We start from the raw sequence: 14,211 nt of genomic DNA, 5'->3' as shown, positions 1-14,211 counted from the left end.
TATCAGTTCAGACCCATTGTGTGTTCTCTCTCATTTCTTTTTCTCTTCCAACTCTCTTTCTTTCAGATTCTCTACAGTGGTTTTGTTCATGGATAGAACAAAAGAGATCTCCACTCTGTAGGTGCAAAGACAGGCTGTATGATCCTTCTCTCCAGCACTTCCCTATCCCCTTCCCTGCCTTCACCTATGCCCGCCCCTCTGGTGTGGCACTTCAAGGTGAAAAACTAGCAACAGCAAGACTCAGGAAAGGAGAGAGGCTAAAGGTTGCTGTGAATGTTTGCTCATGGAAAGGCTGAGCCTATAAAACTGAAACATTACCAGAAACCTTGCCTGATAAGTGCACTAACTCTTCATCACAGGGATAAGCTGAGAAAGGGGAGGGGACAAATCGACTGTAAAGATAACTCTTTAAAATGGAAATAAAACATAAGGTCTCTTAAAGCCTAGAGGAAAACAGATGGTTACTTCACATTTGCATTGTCCTACATCTCTGATTACATTGCCACACCATCTCTGCAGGCTGAGCTCATAAATCAAGGGTGTATTTTCTTCTGTGATAAGCTACCAATTTCATTCCTTTAGCTTATAACATTGAAGTACTTTTCATGTTGGCAAAAATGTCCAACTTGCAGTTCTTCAGACCAAAGCCTTTGTTCTACTTACAGACTCAGCACAAAGATTGTCCACTCACACTGACCGAGCACTGTGCACCAAAGTGCCCCAGGTCTGCCCCAGGCAGCACAGGTCTCATTGCCCATTCACACCTTCCCAGGTGTCTCCTAAAATGGGCAGTCAAATATTCATACTTTATGTGATGAACCTCTTGCATCAGCTAAGGATTAGCAAAGCTGAAGGCCACATCTAAGACCTCTGTGATCAAAGCTAAATTGCAACGGCATCACTAAAAGACACACACTAAAGGACACCTCAGTGCTGTTCCCAGGTAGGGCTTTCCTGAGTATTTTTCCTTAGAATGGTCTCAGGAAAGGTAGGCAGAATGAAAGGAAGACCAAAAAAACCCCAACCAAAACAACAACATCAATTCCACGATTTCTTTCAAAGCCTATATTTAAAAGGTGCTGGCTACACTTCAGATATATTTGCACAGATCTTTTTTATATATGATTCCATTTTAATACTGAATTATTGTTGCTTAAATCTTTCTTATACCCAGAGAAGACTATAAGCCACTATTTAAAAGTAGATCTCGAACACCTCAGCATAGCTAGCCTAGCATTTCTGATTAGTAATATAGTAATTCTAAACTAGCAGAGTGTCATGTAGACAACTGGACAAGTATGGCTGGCTATAGCCACAGATTGAGAATAGAATATAGCTTTTCTAGTGGAGACCATCTGCTCATCGCTGCCCCATTTTATAGGTATTTCCAAAATCCTTGAAACTTATCCCATATAAGTCAATAAGAAATATGTCATTAACTTCAGCAGAGCAGGATTTGCATTTTTATAGCCTGTATGAGAGAAATAGTCAGCATGGATAATGCAACTAGAGCTGAGTATTTTATCTTGCTGGTCACACAGGGAGTATGTAATGACACTGAGGTCTCCGTAGCTTTATATCTATTAATGTATTTATTTGGTTTCACAGCAGCTTAAAACGATTCTTTAAAAACAAAAGATAAAATCAACCATAGCCTTAGCAGAGCATTTCTTTTTACTCTCTCCCTTGGCCCTTACCTTCACACAGGGAGTCCCCAGCCAGAACATAGTGTAAATTAATTGTTGACTTTTCATTTGAATTTCCTGGTTTGTGTAGTCTCTCTGTGCCAAGTCTCAAGATGGGACCATGCTTTGGGCACCCGGTGACATGGAGCAGCAGGGGGTGCAGCAGGAAACAGCAGCTGGGATGAAGCAAGCTCTCCCTAAACCTGCCACACTTTCCCTTGTACCTCGGGGCTTTGGACATCAAACACAGTTGCCTGGCAGACTGATCAGTAACATCTGCTTCATGGGATAAGGGAGACAAAGAAAAACTGCGGCACTGTACTGTAAACATGAGAGTTACTGATATTACAGATGATCCTAAGGGTGGAGAGAAGAAAAAGTAAATGAATGAGTCAGATATGTAAAGCACAAAATTTGATGGGACTGCCACAAGCAAAAGCAAAAGCTTCTGTATGTTTGTGTTTGTTGCTGTCAGTGCCAGGGGGATGTTTAATCCCTGAGGAATAGATGAGGTGAGACACCAATGCCAGCCCATTCCTAGTATCCTGTCTGCAGAACAAAGCTAAGCTTCCAAAGATCCCAGCCAACTTCTAATTCTTTCATAATGTCCAGTCAAGCAGTTTATAAACCCAAGAGGTTACCAGTGATACAAACCAGACAGATATCTAAAAAAATTTTCCATATCTCTCCAGGTACTGCCTCTACTATCTCATAACTTTTCTCCACCTGTGAGCCAGCTCTCACACTTCAAAGATTACTCAGTGAAGGATACAGTCCAGAAACCCAGAAGTCAAATAATGTGGGCGAGAGGGGGAAGCTTTTTGACTCCTACAGGTGACTGCAGCTTTAACTAGAAATACTGGCTTACAATGGAACTACAGGTAATGGGAGCATACTGAAGGCAAATGCCTTCCCCTGAAAGAGTGTGATGACATGGAGAAGCAGAGCAAAAGACTCAAACACAAGCAATATCCTGTTTAAGGTAACTTCTCCTGACAACCCACAAAATTCATCCCAAAAAGCATCTTCTAGAACTGCCTATTGCCTCTTAACAATGTTGAGGAAGGAATAAGGAATAAGGGATAAGGTACTAAGAAACTGCATCTGACATCCCCAGTGCATCCTTTCTATCAGTGGTTTCTATGCATTAGCTACTGTTATTATCTTGTCAGAAAGGTTAAAAAGACACCTTCACTATCTGTGCAAGTGTCTATCCAAAAAGTCAGTTTTTAAATGAATATCAACTTGAGTACCTCATCTTTGTGATCCCAGCATTACTAACAGCCAATGAAGGTGTCCTCCTGAGTCACTGAATATAAACCCTGTAGTTTGTATCACTTATTTTGCCTTAATAAGCACAGGGATGATTAAGATTCAGATAGGCCAGCCTGTATTTACTTGTCAGAAGACAAAATTCAGTCCCTCACCACCACCACCATTACCAGTGCACATATTGCATAGCTGCAAAACACTGTAATAGTTCTCTGTGAGTGTTCTAACAATCTGTGTACGATTAGAAATACCAACTCAAATTAACCCCCCAGAGAACTGTATCATTGGTTTTAGTGAAAAGAGGCTTCTAGCATCTGGTTCTACAGCACTTTAAAGCACTGTGTTTGTTCTACTCTCTCTGTCTTATTGGATAATAACCAGATATTATTTGAAACTGATAATCAGCACTGACTTCCTGATCTAAAACTGCTCTGAGAAGTTCTTTCAGTCTTCCAGAATATTCAAGGACACTCAGATAGAGAAAAAGAAGAGTAAAAAATTCCAAAGATTTGCTCCTCTAAGCCTCTCAGCCCATGTAAGATAGTGCTCTACAGAATATTTTCCAGTTCTTTTTTAAGTGTGCATGTGACAGGGCTTTCCTCGTTTCAGTGGCTTCTCTCTTTTTTTGTGCTAATCCTGAAAGTCCTGAAAAAGGGGAATGATAGACCAGCCTGGGCACCACAAAATCCCTTTGTCTATCCAGCTCATATTGTAAAATTGCAACTATATGATGCACTGTCTTTTACCACATTCATTTTTAGTATCTTTTTACTGGCATGCAACCTAATCTATTTTGTACTTAATTACAAATTATTATTTCCACATGACCACCCATAGAAAAGAAAACAGAGAGAAGATATGGAATGAAAATTCCAGAAATCTCATAGGAGCCAAAGAATTAGGGGAAGGTATCAGCTGCCCCCAGTCAGTCAACCTGCTACTTGTAGTTAGTACCAATAGTCCTAATTAACTGGAGAGCAGAAAGATGTTTTCTTTAATTTTCAGTATTAGAGAAAATACTAAGGACATGAAATAATGTTTTTCTGACTTTGAAATTATTTTTACAATACTTCTACTATCCAGATTTAGAAGACAGTAATGTAAATTATTATGAACACAGCTGTATAATATACATATATAGCAACTCTATACATGTATTGCAGTTGCATAGCAGCTATGTTAATTTTTCAGAACTGACCTTTTTTTTTTCTTATTTACTACATGAGAACACAAAGAAAGACTTTGCAAACACTGTTCTTTGAGACTGGAACCATCTACTGATTAGCAACAAGCCTGTAAACCAGCATATAAATATGTGGGTCAGGTGATCATGAACCTGATAGTACAGCATGATCCTGGTAATATTGCCTTTCCCATACACTATTGAGAGTTTAGGTTGCTGCCATAATTAGCTGCCACAATTTAGTTGCTGACACAGATTACAACGACATTATACAGCAAAGCACTGACTGTTCTCATTAGAAGTTACCAATCTAGTAAGAGGAAAACTACAGACAAGGATAAGGGAAGTTGTAATTGGAATTGCATCATACCCCCAGCAGCTTGGGCGGTGGCCACATCCTCCCATTGATCTATGTTGCCACATATCAGAAGATGAAGCTAAATATGTGATGTGTCATAAATATCTAGCTCAATTGAGAAAGTCTTCTTGCTTTTAACCCTTTCCCAACACATACACATTTTGATGTGAGTATTATTCATCCACCCAACTTCTATGCTACCAATAAATAGGAAGAAGTATCTCCTCTTAACTGCTGTTTTCTATCTCTAAAGAACTTTGCTTCCAGAGTGACAAGGCATATTTTTCTTTTCAGCATAAGCGTTTGCCTCTGTTCTTGACTCCACAGGATACAGCTCTGTCAAGTGACAAAGGTAATCTATCTGTAATGTGCAAACATTTGTTCTGCTTTTCTTTAAAAAGGTAAATGGTTTGAGTGTGTAGTAGTTTATGTCTTGGACATATATTTAAGTTCCCTCAAACTCTTTTCATTAAACAATATACGTGTTTATAGTATGTGATGGTATGGAGTTAAGAGATCTTCAAGCTAGTGCACACTTGATCCTGTAAATCCAGATGGCAGTGGAATACTGTGCAAATATATCAGCACACATCCCGAACCAGTACAACTACATTCTCTGGGATGTAGCACTTGCAATTATGTGGCTTTCTGGTTTGGATAAGTTTGTGTGGTTCCAGCTAACCACGCATTGCATTTTCAGTTCCAACACTGACTTGTGCTGGATCAGGTGATTGTCTTGCCTCCCTTCCCTTGGTTCTACACACCTAAGCCTCTAAAAACTTACCTAAATCAGATGCTGAAATCAAATAAAAGGACAGCTTTTAAGTTACTTTTATTAACTTGAGTGAATATTGATGATAGGTTGGGTGCTGGAAGTATTAGGAAAATTCTGAAGGTGCACTTCCCACAGATCCATAAGATCACAAACATAAACAGCAGTGAAAACTAAAGAAAGAGTTTCCCCTTCCAAAATACAGATAAAAACTATGAATTTTCACTTCACCATTTGGAGTCTTTAACCAACATGGCTGTTGTTTGCTTTCATGAGCTGAGCAATAGAGACCAGACAAAAGTGTTAAACATGCACATGATCTGTCAGCTTATGTATTTCTCTCCTCATGGGTGGCCTTTCCAGGGTAGAGCAAGGCTCAGAAGTTGCTGATGTCCTTGAAAAAGAAGTGAGTATTCTTCAAGTTCCTTGCTTTTAAAGGTATCATTTCCCTTTTTCTCATCTAAACGGATTCCTTTTGAACCTTTAGTGGGGACCATTTCATTGCTCTCACTTTTACATATCATTTATCTTGAAATGTTTTCAGATGCATTTCCAAAGGCACAAGATGCAGAAGCATCATTGCTGAAAGGACATGATCTTACTCAGACATTATGGAAATTGAAGCACATGATTGTTGCTGATGCAAAGGTCACGTTGTAACCTCTTGCTTTTGTTATATGATGATTTTTTTCCACTTCCTGATTTTTCTTTCTCTCCCTTTTTTTATTTCCTTCCCCTCCTTCCTTACTTTTTCTTACATCTCTTTTTCCACTCTCTGACTTTTTATTTAAACACTCATTGCACTCTCTGATGCTTATCTTGGTGTTTAGTCATGGGTCCATGATTTCACTTTTGCTGCCATCAGTGTAAGTCAATTCCCATTTCCTCAGCAATTTTGTGTGGAAATAAACGTGATCATTAATCATTTTACAGCTCACAGCCTCCAAATAAAGGCAGTGGTGAAGGTAAGAGCTGCAGCAGTTTTCCAGTATTATGCTAAAGTGACCAACTTCTTGACATACCTTCAATTTATGAATTTTCATCGTAGTGTTTCATATGAAGAAAAGATTATAACATCTTCACCTACTTTGTTCTGCATCTTAATAATAATTTGTATGCAAGACATGCTAAAAATATTTTGGTCAACTTGATAATGCTAGAACTTTTTATTTTAATTGACACTGTCCTTCTTGTGCCCAGAGAAAACCCCTGGCACTGCACATCTGTTAATTCTCATGCATTCCCCAGCTTTGCATCCACCACATATGAATTCAGGAGCCACTGAGAAATGGGAGAAACCACAGGAGCAGCTGAGAGCTTTCTTCCATTTGAGTAAATATTTTAGCTCTATTTAATATGTTGATTCTTAGGACAGAAGGATCATGTGAAAGAATCTATGTAAAAATCTATGTAAAAAAACCTGAAGAAAGCAATGTAGCAAAATCGTATTTTCAGTTTTTATATTTTTCTTTGTACTGTCTGCTTGCTTGCCCTTCAGTAAAAAAATGTAACACCTTCATCAGTGACACCTTCTGTTTCTTCTGGTTTTCCCCCTTTATCCAATTTACTTTGGCTTTTCTATAGTAAAAAACATTTTAAATCAAAATCTTCAGTTTTCTTAGTTTATTGTACTGAGCCAGAATATTCTATGGCACAATTGAAAATTACTGCAAGGTATTTACAACCACTATCATTTCCTTTCAGTTTGAACTGAAGTACTTCTGAGCCATTGTTTCAAATATGAAAGGAAAAAGGCACCTCAATATCCTTGTCAGTCTAGATGTTTTTCTTGATTTCACAATGTTCTGATGGAGGAGACTCTTAAGTCTTCTAGCCTGATGAAATTATTTTTCTGTTAGATAATAGAAAATTCTAGAAGACTTATAAGAGGACAGATATCTATATTATATGAATTAGTCTATATATACAACCTTCACAACATAAAAAAACCACTTAAAATCAAATCTCTTAAAAGGCAAATAATTTCAGAATTATTTATGGAAAATTGATTTTCTCCTGACAGAAATAATAGAGAAGAGCTATAAAAGGAGGCCAAACCACTGGCATTTATTCTTTATCACTCTGAATGACTAACTGAAAATTAATTTCTTCCAGAGAAATCCTTTGTGGATGAGTGGATTATTTGCCTTCCTTCTTTATGGCCTGTGGTATAAAAGCACGTGTATCAACAAGGGACACTGTCATAGTGTTGCTGTGGCTCCTGGTGCAGAGTAACCTCTCGGAGACAGTTGCAAGCTGGGTGCATTATTCCTGGGTCAGGTCATCTTGAAGTGATTGTGAGACAGTGAGTAAGGAACCCACACTGAAGAAGGAGCACGCAGTTCTTTACTGCTGGCCTATGTTACAGATGATTGCAGTATGACAGGATATATTTACTAATACAAACAAAAAAAAGCGCTTTTAATGATGAATTTTCTTCTCAAGGAAGTAGGAAAAATGGTAGAACTACAGATACCTCATAAGCCCTGTCCATGAATATGTGGTTTTTAATTAGTCAGCAGTAGTGAAGTGTATTGGTCCTCTGCACTGTAATTTCTAATCATAGAATCAGTAAGGTCAGAAAAGACCTCTAAGGTCATTGAGTCCAACTATCGGCCTAACACTGCCAGGTCCATCAGTTACCCATGACCCCAAGTGCCACATCTACACATCTTTTGAACGCTCCAGGGATGGTGATTCTACCACTCCCCTGGGGAACCCGTTCCAATGCTTGACCATCCTTTCAGTGAAGAATTTTTTCATAATATCCAATCATAACTTCCAATGGCACAAGTTGAAGCTGTTTCCACTTGTTCTATTGCTTGTTACCTGGGAGAAGAGACCAACCCCCACCTTGCTACAAAGCCCTTTCAGGTGGTTGCAGAGGGTGATAAGGTCTCGCCTGACCATCCTTTTCTCCAGGCTAAACAACCCCAGCTCTCTCAGCCATTCCTCATTATGTTGCAAAATGTGGAATATCTAAAAATTTTCTTAACAAAAAATGTTCTTTGATGTTTGATCTTTGTATACTCTCACACCTAAATCAACAAGAAAGGATATTTAATCTATGAAACAGCAGCTAACAAGTAAAGTCTAAGTGATGTCCGGGTATTAGAAAGCCAAATTACTTGTTGGTAGAATTATCTCAAGGTTTTGAGCTTGACATATTTCAATGATCTCAGACCTAAGGGGAGGTTACCAAAGCTTGAGAAGCAGGATGCCCACTGACAGTGGACCAAGGAATGCAGAATTTTTGGGCCACAAGGACATTTGGCAGAACGTCCAAGATAGCGAAGAAACTAATAAGGACAACTCAACAACTGTGCTCAATCAGCTCTGATTGGGTGAAAGGTATTTCTGGCAGGGGGAGGTCACCACCACCAACCCAAGAGAACCACCAACTTGAAAGAAGAGAAAGACTGAGGATGTGGACTAATTAGCGTGAGAAGCAAGAGAATAATTAACCAATAGAAGATGGAACACTAATTAATAAGAGAAGGAGGTAACTTGTAGACAATGAACACTAATGTCTTTATTTGCTTAAATGTGTGAATAGTAAAAAGTTTTGGCAATAGCCATGCTGGCTTTGTGGATTTGCCACCCAGCAGCCCCTTCCACGCTGCACTGAAGATAATGTCGACTCAGTGTGTGTTTTGGCCTCCTGCACACCGGGTGGAAGAACCCATTTTGGGACAACAATTAGACTTGTGTTCCAAACCCTTCAGCAGCTTCACTGCCTTCTGCTGGGCACCCTGCAGCACCTCAGTGTCCTTCTTGTAGTGAGGGGCCCAAAACTGGACGCAGGATTCAAGGTGTGGCCTCACCAGCGTACAGAGGCTGGCCACACTGTTCCTGACACAGACCCGGCCGCCACTCGCCTCCTTGGCCACCTGGGCACGCTGCTGGCTCGTGTTCAGCTGCTCCCAACCAGCATCCCCAGGGCCTTTTCTAACGGGCCGCTCTCCAGCTCCCCTACCCCACGCCCGTAGCGCTGCCTGGGACTCTTGCGATCCAGATGCGGGCCCCGGCTGTTGAAGAGCCGGACCAAAAGCAAGGAGAGGACGAGCCTGGCAGTACTGGGGCCGGACCAGGGCGCTCTGACCGAGGGGCCGCCGCAGCGGAGACGGAACCCTTGGGGGCGGGCCCGGTCGGCATCCGGCGCCTGTTCGCCGCCGCCTTCCGCCGCCTCTCCGTTACCCCGGCAACGGCGCCGCGGAGCGCGGGCCCGGGCGCAGGATGGTGAGCGGCGGGACGGCGAGAGGCGGCGGCGGGGCGGCGAGGGGTGGCAGGGGCGGTGGCGTGGCGAGGGGCGGTGGCGTGGCGAGGGGCGGCGGCGGGCGGCGGGATGGCGAGGGGCGGCGGGATGGCGAGGGGCGGCGGGATGGCGAGGGGCGGCGGGATGGCGAGGCACGGGGAACGAGGGTCGGGGAAGGGGGACCGGAGGCCAGAGGGCGGTGGCGAGGGGCGGCGCGGCGGGCAGCGCCGCCGAGCGAGGGCCCGCTCTAACCCGGCTCGGCTTTGGTCTTTGCCCAGATGCTCTCACGGGCCAAGCCGGCCATGGGGGGCACCCCGCCGCCGGGAGACAGGCGAAGAAAGAAAGGGAAGGAGATGCCGCAGCTGGAAGAACTCCTGGCCCAGAGGGACTTTACCGGAGCGATCGCCTTGCTGGAGGTGACGCTTTCCCAGCGGTCCCGTCTTTGCCGGGCAAGAGCAGCCCTTCCCTTGCCTTGCGTCCCCCTCGCCTCCTCCCACACCATTTGGGCCCTGCCGCGGCAGCTGCTGCCCCTTGCTTAGCAAAGCCGGGTTTCACCTGAGAGAGCTGCCTGCTGCTGCCCTCAGAGATGTGAAAACAGCTGCACCCCAGTAGCATCCACAGCTGTCAAACCATCCGTGATATATGATAGCCTGCTATTGCTTTGGTTGTCTGTGGGGCTGTGGAAACTGCGTGGCACCTGACAAAATTCTTACATTCTTTATTCTCTGCAAAGTTTAAACAGCAAGTGGGTGAGCAGGAGGAGGACGCCAGCCTTTGGATTGGATACTGTGCGTTTCATTTGGGTGACTACAAGAGAGCTCTGGAGGTAAGGTGGGGAAATGCTGCTCCACAAGATTGGAAATTGGGATGTTGAGATAAAGCAATGACAATGGGAAGAAGATGGTTTGTAATAGGGAACAGCCCTGCCATCCAGTTCAGGTACAAGTGTTTAGTAATAAGGCAGATGCTCTGGAAAGCAGTTTGGGTTGAAAAAAAAAGGTACTTACATATGAAAATAGAACTTTTTTAATGTTATCTACCATCTTGTTCAATACTAGGCTCAGTAGCCTGATTTGCCCCTTTTGCATGTCATAGTTCATGTCCAAAATCTTCCATTCCCTTTTTGCAGCTGGCTTTCCACAGTTTTATTTTTCATGTTTAATTATGATTTTTTCTTCATTGTGTAGCTTATCTGTGATATGCATGATAAAATTCTTTCTGGCTATTTAATGGTAAGAGGTTCAACAAGGCCAAGTGCCAGGACCTGCACTTTGGCCATGACAACCCCCTGCAGTGCCACAGTCTGGGGACAGAGTGGCTGGGGAGCAGCCAAGCAGAAAGGAACCTGGAGGTACTAATTGACAGGAGGCTCAACGTGAGCCAACAATGGGATCCTGGCCTCTATCAGGACTAATGTGGCCAGCAGGACTAGGGAAGTAATTCTTCCCCTATATTCAGCACTCTTGAGGCCACACCACGAGTCCTGTGTCCATCTCTGGGCCTCTTAATTTAGGAAGGATATTGAGGTGCTGGAGTGTGTCCAGAAAAGGGCAGTGAGGCTGGTGAAGGGTCTGGAGCACAAGTCTTATGAGGAGTGACTGGGGGAGCTGGGGTTCTTTAATCTGGAGAAAAGGAGACTCAGGGGAGACCTTATCACTCTCTACAACTCCCTGAAAGGAGGTTGTAGCCAGATGGGGTTGGCTTCTTCTCCCAGGCAACTAGCAATAGGTAAAGAGGAAAGTGTCTTAAGCTGTGCTGGGGGGGGGGGGGGGTGTTGGGTTGAACATCAGGAAGAAGTTCTTCACAAAAAAAGTAATTGGGCATTGGAAAGGGCTGCCCAGGCAGGTGGTAGAGTCACTGTCTCTGGAGGTGTTTAAAAAAAGACTGGGTGTGGCACTCAAAGCCGTGGTGTAGTTGACAAGATGGTGTTCGGTCATAGGTCGTACTCAGTGATCTCAGAGGTCTTTTCCAACCTAATTGATTCTATAATGTACTTTATTGCTCTTTTTTATGTTTTCTTGTAGTAGGTAATTCAATTAAACAGGACATTCTTATTCTCCAAAAGCTTAAAGTCACTAAAATACATGTTAATTATTCAAATATGCCTGCATTTTAATATTTGCATCATGCAATTCTGTCATGTCTCTTTCAGTGTGTGAGTCCGTAAGCAGTTAGTTCTCTTGTGTCCATTTGTGTCTCCTGTGAAACTCAGTTTGTTGCCAATCCATTTGTTTCCAGTGTCCCTGGGATCACTTTACCTTCTCAGCAGTCCCAGCATATTTCTGTGTAGGAATCTTAATGAATTTTTGTTGTCTGCCTTGCTTTGTACCTCCAAGGGCTGGAATTGGTGTGCACACCAGAACAGGGAGACGTGCGGTGATATCCACAGGGCTGCATATAACCTAGTGAAGATTTGAAACAACTCAGTCTGGCTGAATATTGGTTATCTCTACTGCACTGTCCCTAAGGTGTGAATTGCTGGGTCCACACGATGCTGTATTGCACTGTTTTAAAGCTTACTGGTTTCTGTCAGTGTCAGCTGGGACATCTCCATCACACGTCACTGTGAAGTGTAACTGAAGTGTACCTGGTTCGCAGTCTTTAATTTGCTTTCCCCAGAAGAAATTTTAAAAACAGATGATAATTTAAACTGATAACAAAAGAAAGTAAGAAGAAAGTAAATATAGAACAGTGATGATATTTTCTCTTGGATAAAATGAGGTGTTTAGTGATACAGGGTCACATACATGAGATGTGTATGTGAAGTGAAAGCACTAAAGCTGCCAAGAAAATTCACAAGGCACTCTGCCCTTTAAAAATTGAAGAGGAAACATCCATTTGAGATGTTAGAAATGCTAGTGAATTAAACTGACAGTGTACACAGTATAGAATGTAAATAAATTTGAAATAAGTTCTGCTCTTCGGAATGCCTGGTAGGTGCTTTTGTAGCCAGAGTAGATTTTATATATTTCCTTCAAAGGAAAAGGAACAACTTTTTTATTATTATTTTTAATTAGTTTTCACATGTGGTGTTTGATTCACCACTAGGTGATGCTGTTGATTCAGGGTTTTAAAAGCTGCAACATAGCTGTTTTTTTCCCATTTTCCCTGTTTTTCTGCCCAAGTAGGGACAATAAAAGATTTGTATGAATGGTTTGTGCATTGGGTTTTTGTGTGTGTGTTTTAAGCGAGAGATCACAGGGCCTGTCTTTTCAGTTTTGACTGATTTTTGGCACAGTGATGAGTCCTGATATCTTTGTCACTTTTCTGGTGCCATGTGAAAAATGAGCCTGTGCATCTAAACCTAGTTTCTTTGGGGACAAAACACTGTGGTTGTAATTCCTAAGCCTGCAGGAATCACTCCACTGACTGTGGAGACTGAAGTGCTTTTCATTTATCAGCCTCAAGGTTGAAGTATAATGCTGTATCTCCTCTATGTTACAAAGACCTTGTTGCTGTATTCTCAAGGACAAATTCCTTGATTATCTATACCCTCAAGATCTTGGAGCATTTTTTAGGGGTGCCAAGAGCACTCTAAATAAAATACTATAGGTCAAAGATTCTGCAGAATTCTCCAGAATGACACTGCACACAATCTAAATGATTCACTCTCCTATGTGTGCCTGCAAGTGACAACACAGTCTGTGTCACTATATTCACAGTTCATGGTTTATAGTCCATATACTTGATGACGGTCTTCAGAAATTACACTGTTCCATTCTTTTATTTATAAGGACACTTCTGTAGTGTTGATTGCATACCAGCTTTTGGAGAAGCTTGGGCATCCGCCACTGGGAGAAATGGGGAAAAAGTGAAAAATACACAGACCTCCAGCTCCAAGAATGTCTTAAGAGGGAATGACAGCAAAATCTCTGTCACATTCATGTGAGAGAATTCACATTCTCTTACCACAGGCACACAAACAACAGTCAGGTGTGGTGCAGGTAGAGCGCTAACCTCAGCTTTGCTGGGGTCACACTATCCCTCTTTTAGTAGTAGATCCCTTTCTCAAAGGTTATGCCAGTGACACTGGTCTGGTGGCATCATCTCTACTGCTGAACACCAGTATACAAATGGTATTGCACTGGCCTTGACTCTTCAGCAATCATGGTGCAGCCCTTCCCTGGGGACTGACTGGCTTCCTTCACTGACAGACTTACTAACACTGAGTGGCTTGTGTCTTTCTGGCATCATATGGCAACCAGAGTTTCCATTGTGAATGGCGGCATCTAATGAGTTTTCTGGCATCTTCCACATCTACTGTCCCTAATAGGGAAAAACCTACCTGGCTTTTTGCTGTGACTTGTTCACAGCTCTAATCTTAAACCTTTCCTGAAAAATTTTTCATTGTCACCCAAGGACCAGAATCAGAGCATCAGTCCAATGATTCTGTTTCTGGGCTGCCTGATCTTATAAATTTAAGCAGCTGGGGCCTATGATAGGAAGGGCATTATGATATCTACGTAATACTATACATATATTCGAGGTATTTAATATTAAAGAGAGGAATTGGCAAGGGCAGGTGCACTGGATTCAAGAACAAGTTGCACACCTGCAGTCTGCACCCTCTGACTGGGCTTTAGGCACAGACTGCTGGCATGGTACAGCTGTTGGGACACGGTAATGCCGTTTTGGCCTGTCAGCTGCACACACAAGAGCAAAGCATGATCCCTGGGCCAGAGCCTT

General features: G+C 42.5%; 1 protein-coding gene across 3 annotated transcripts in view; it reads left to right on the top strand.

Annotated features, from left to right (window-relative positions):
* Positions 1-9,461: 9,461 nt before the first annotated feature.
* Positions 9,462-14,211, top strand: part of IFT56 (intraflagellar transport 56) — a 61,088-nt gene continuing 56,338 nt past the window's right edge. For all 3 annotated transcript variants that reach the window (XR_011697470.1, XM_071551922.1, XM_071551920.1), the window contains exons 1-3: positions 9,462-9,509; positions 9,804-9,941; positions 10,259-10,351. Coding sequence is in view for 2 of the 3 variants with exons in the window: in XM_071551922.1 (XP_071408023.1) it covers positions 9,507-9,509; positions 9,804-9,941; positions 10,259-10,351 (234 nt within the window). In the remaining variant the exon portion in view is untranslated. The remainder of the gene's footprint in view (positions 9,510-9,803; positions 9,942-10,258; positions 10,352-14,211) is intronic.

This window comes from Pithys albifrons, chromosome 3 (genome assembly GCF_047495875.1).
Source record: "Pithys albifrons albifrons isolate INPA30051 chromosome 3, PitAlb_v1, whole genome shotgun sequence".
Lineage (NCBI taxonomy): Eukaryota > Metazoa > Chordata > Aves > Passeriformes > Thamnophilidae > Pithys > Pithys albifrons.
The sequence above is the reverse complement of the archived record's forward strand: the minus strand, read 5'-3'. Positions and strand labels throughout refer to the sequence as shown.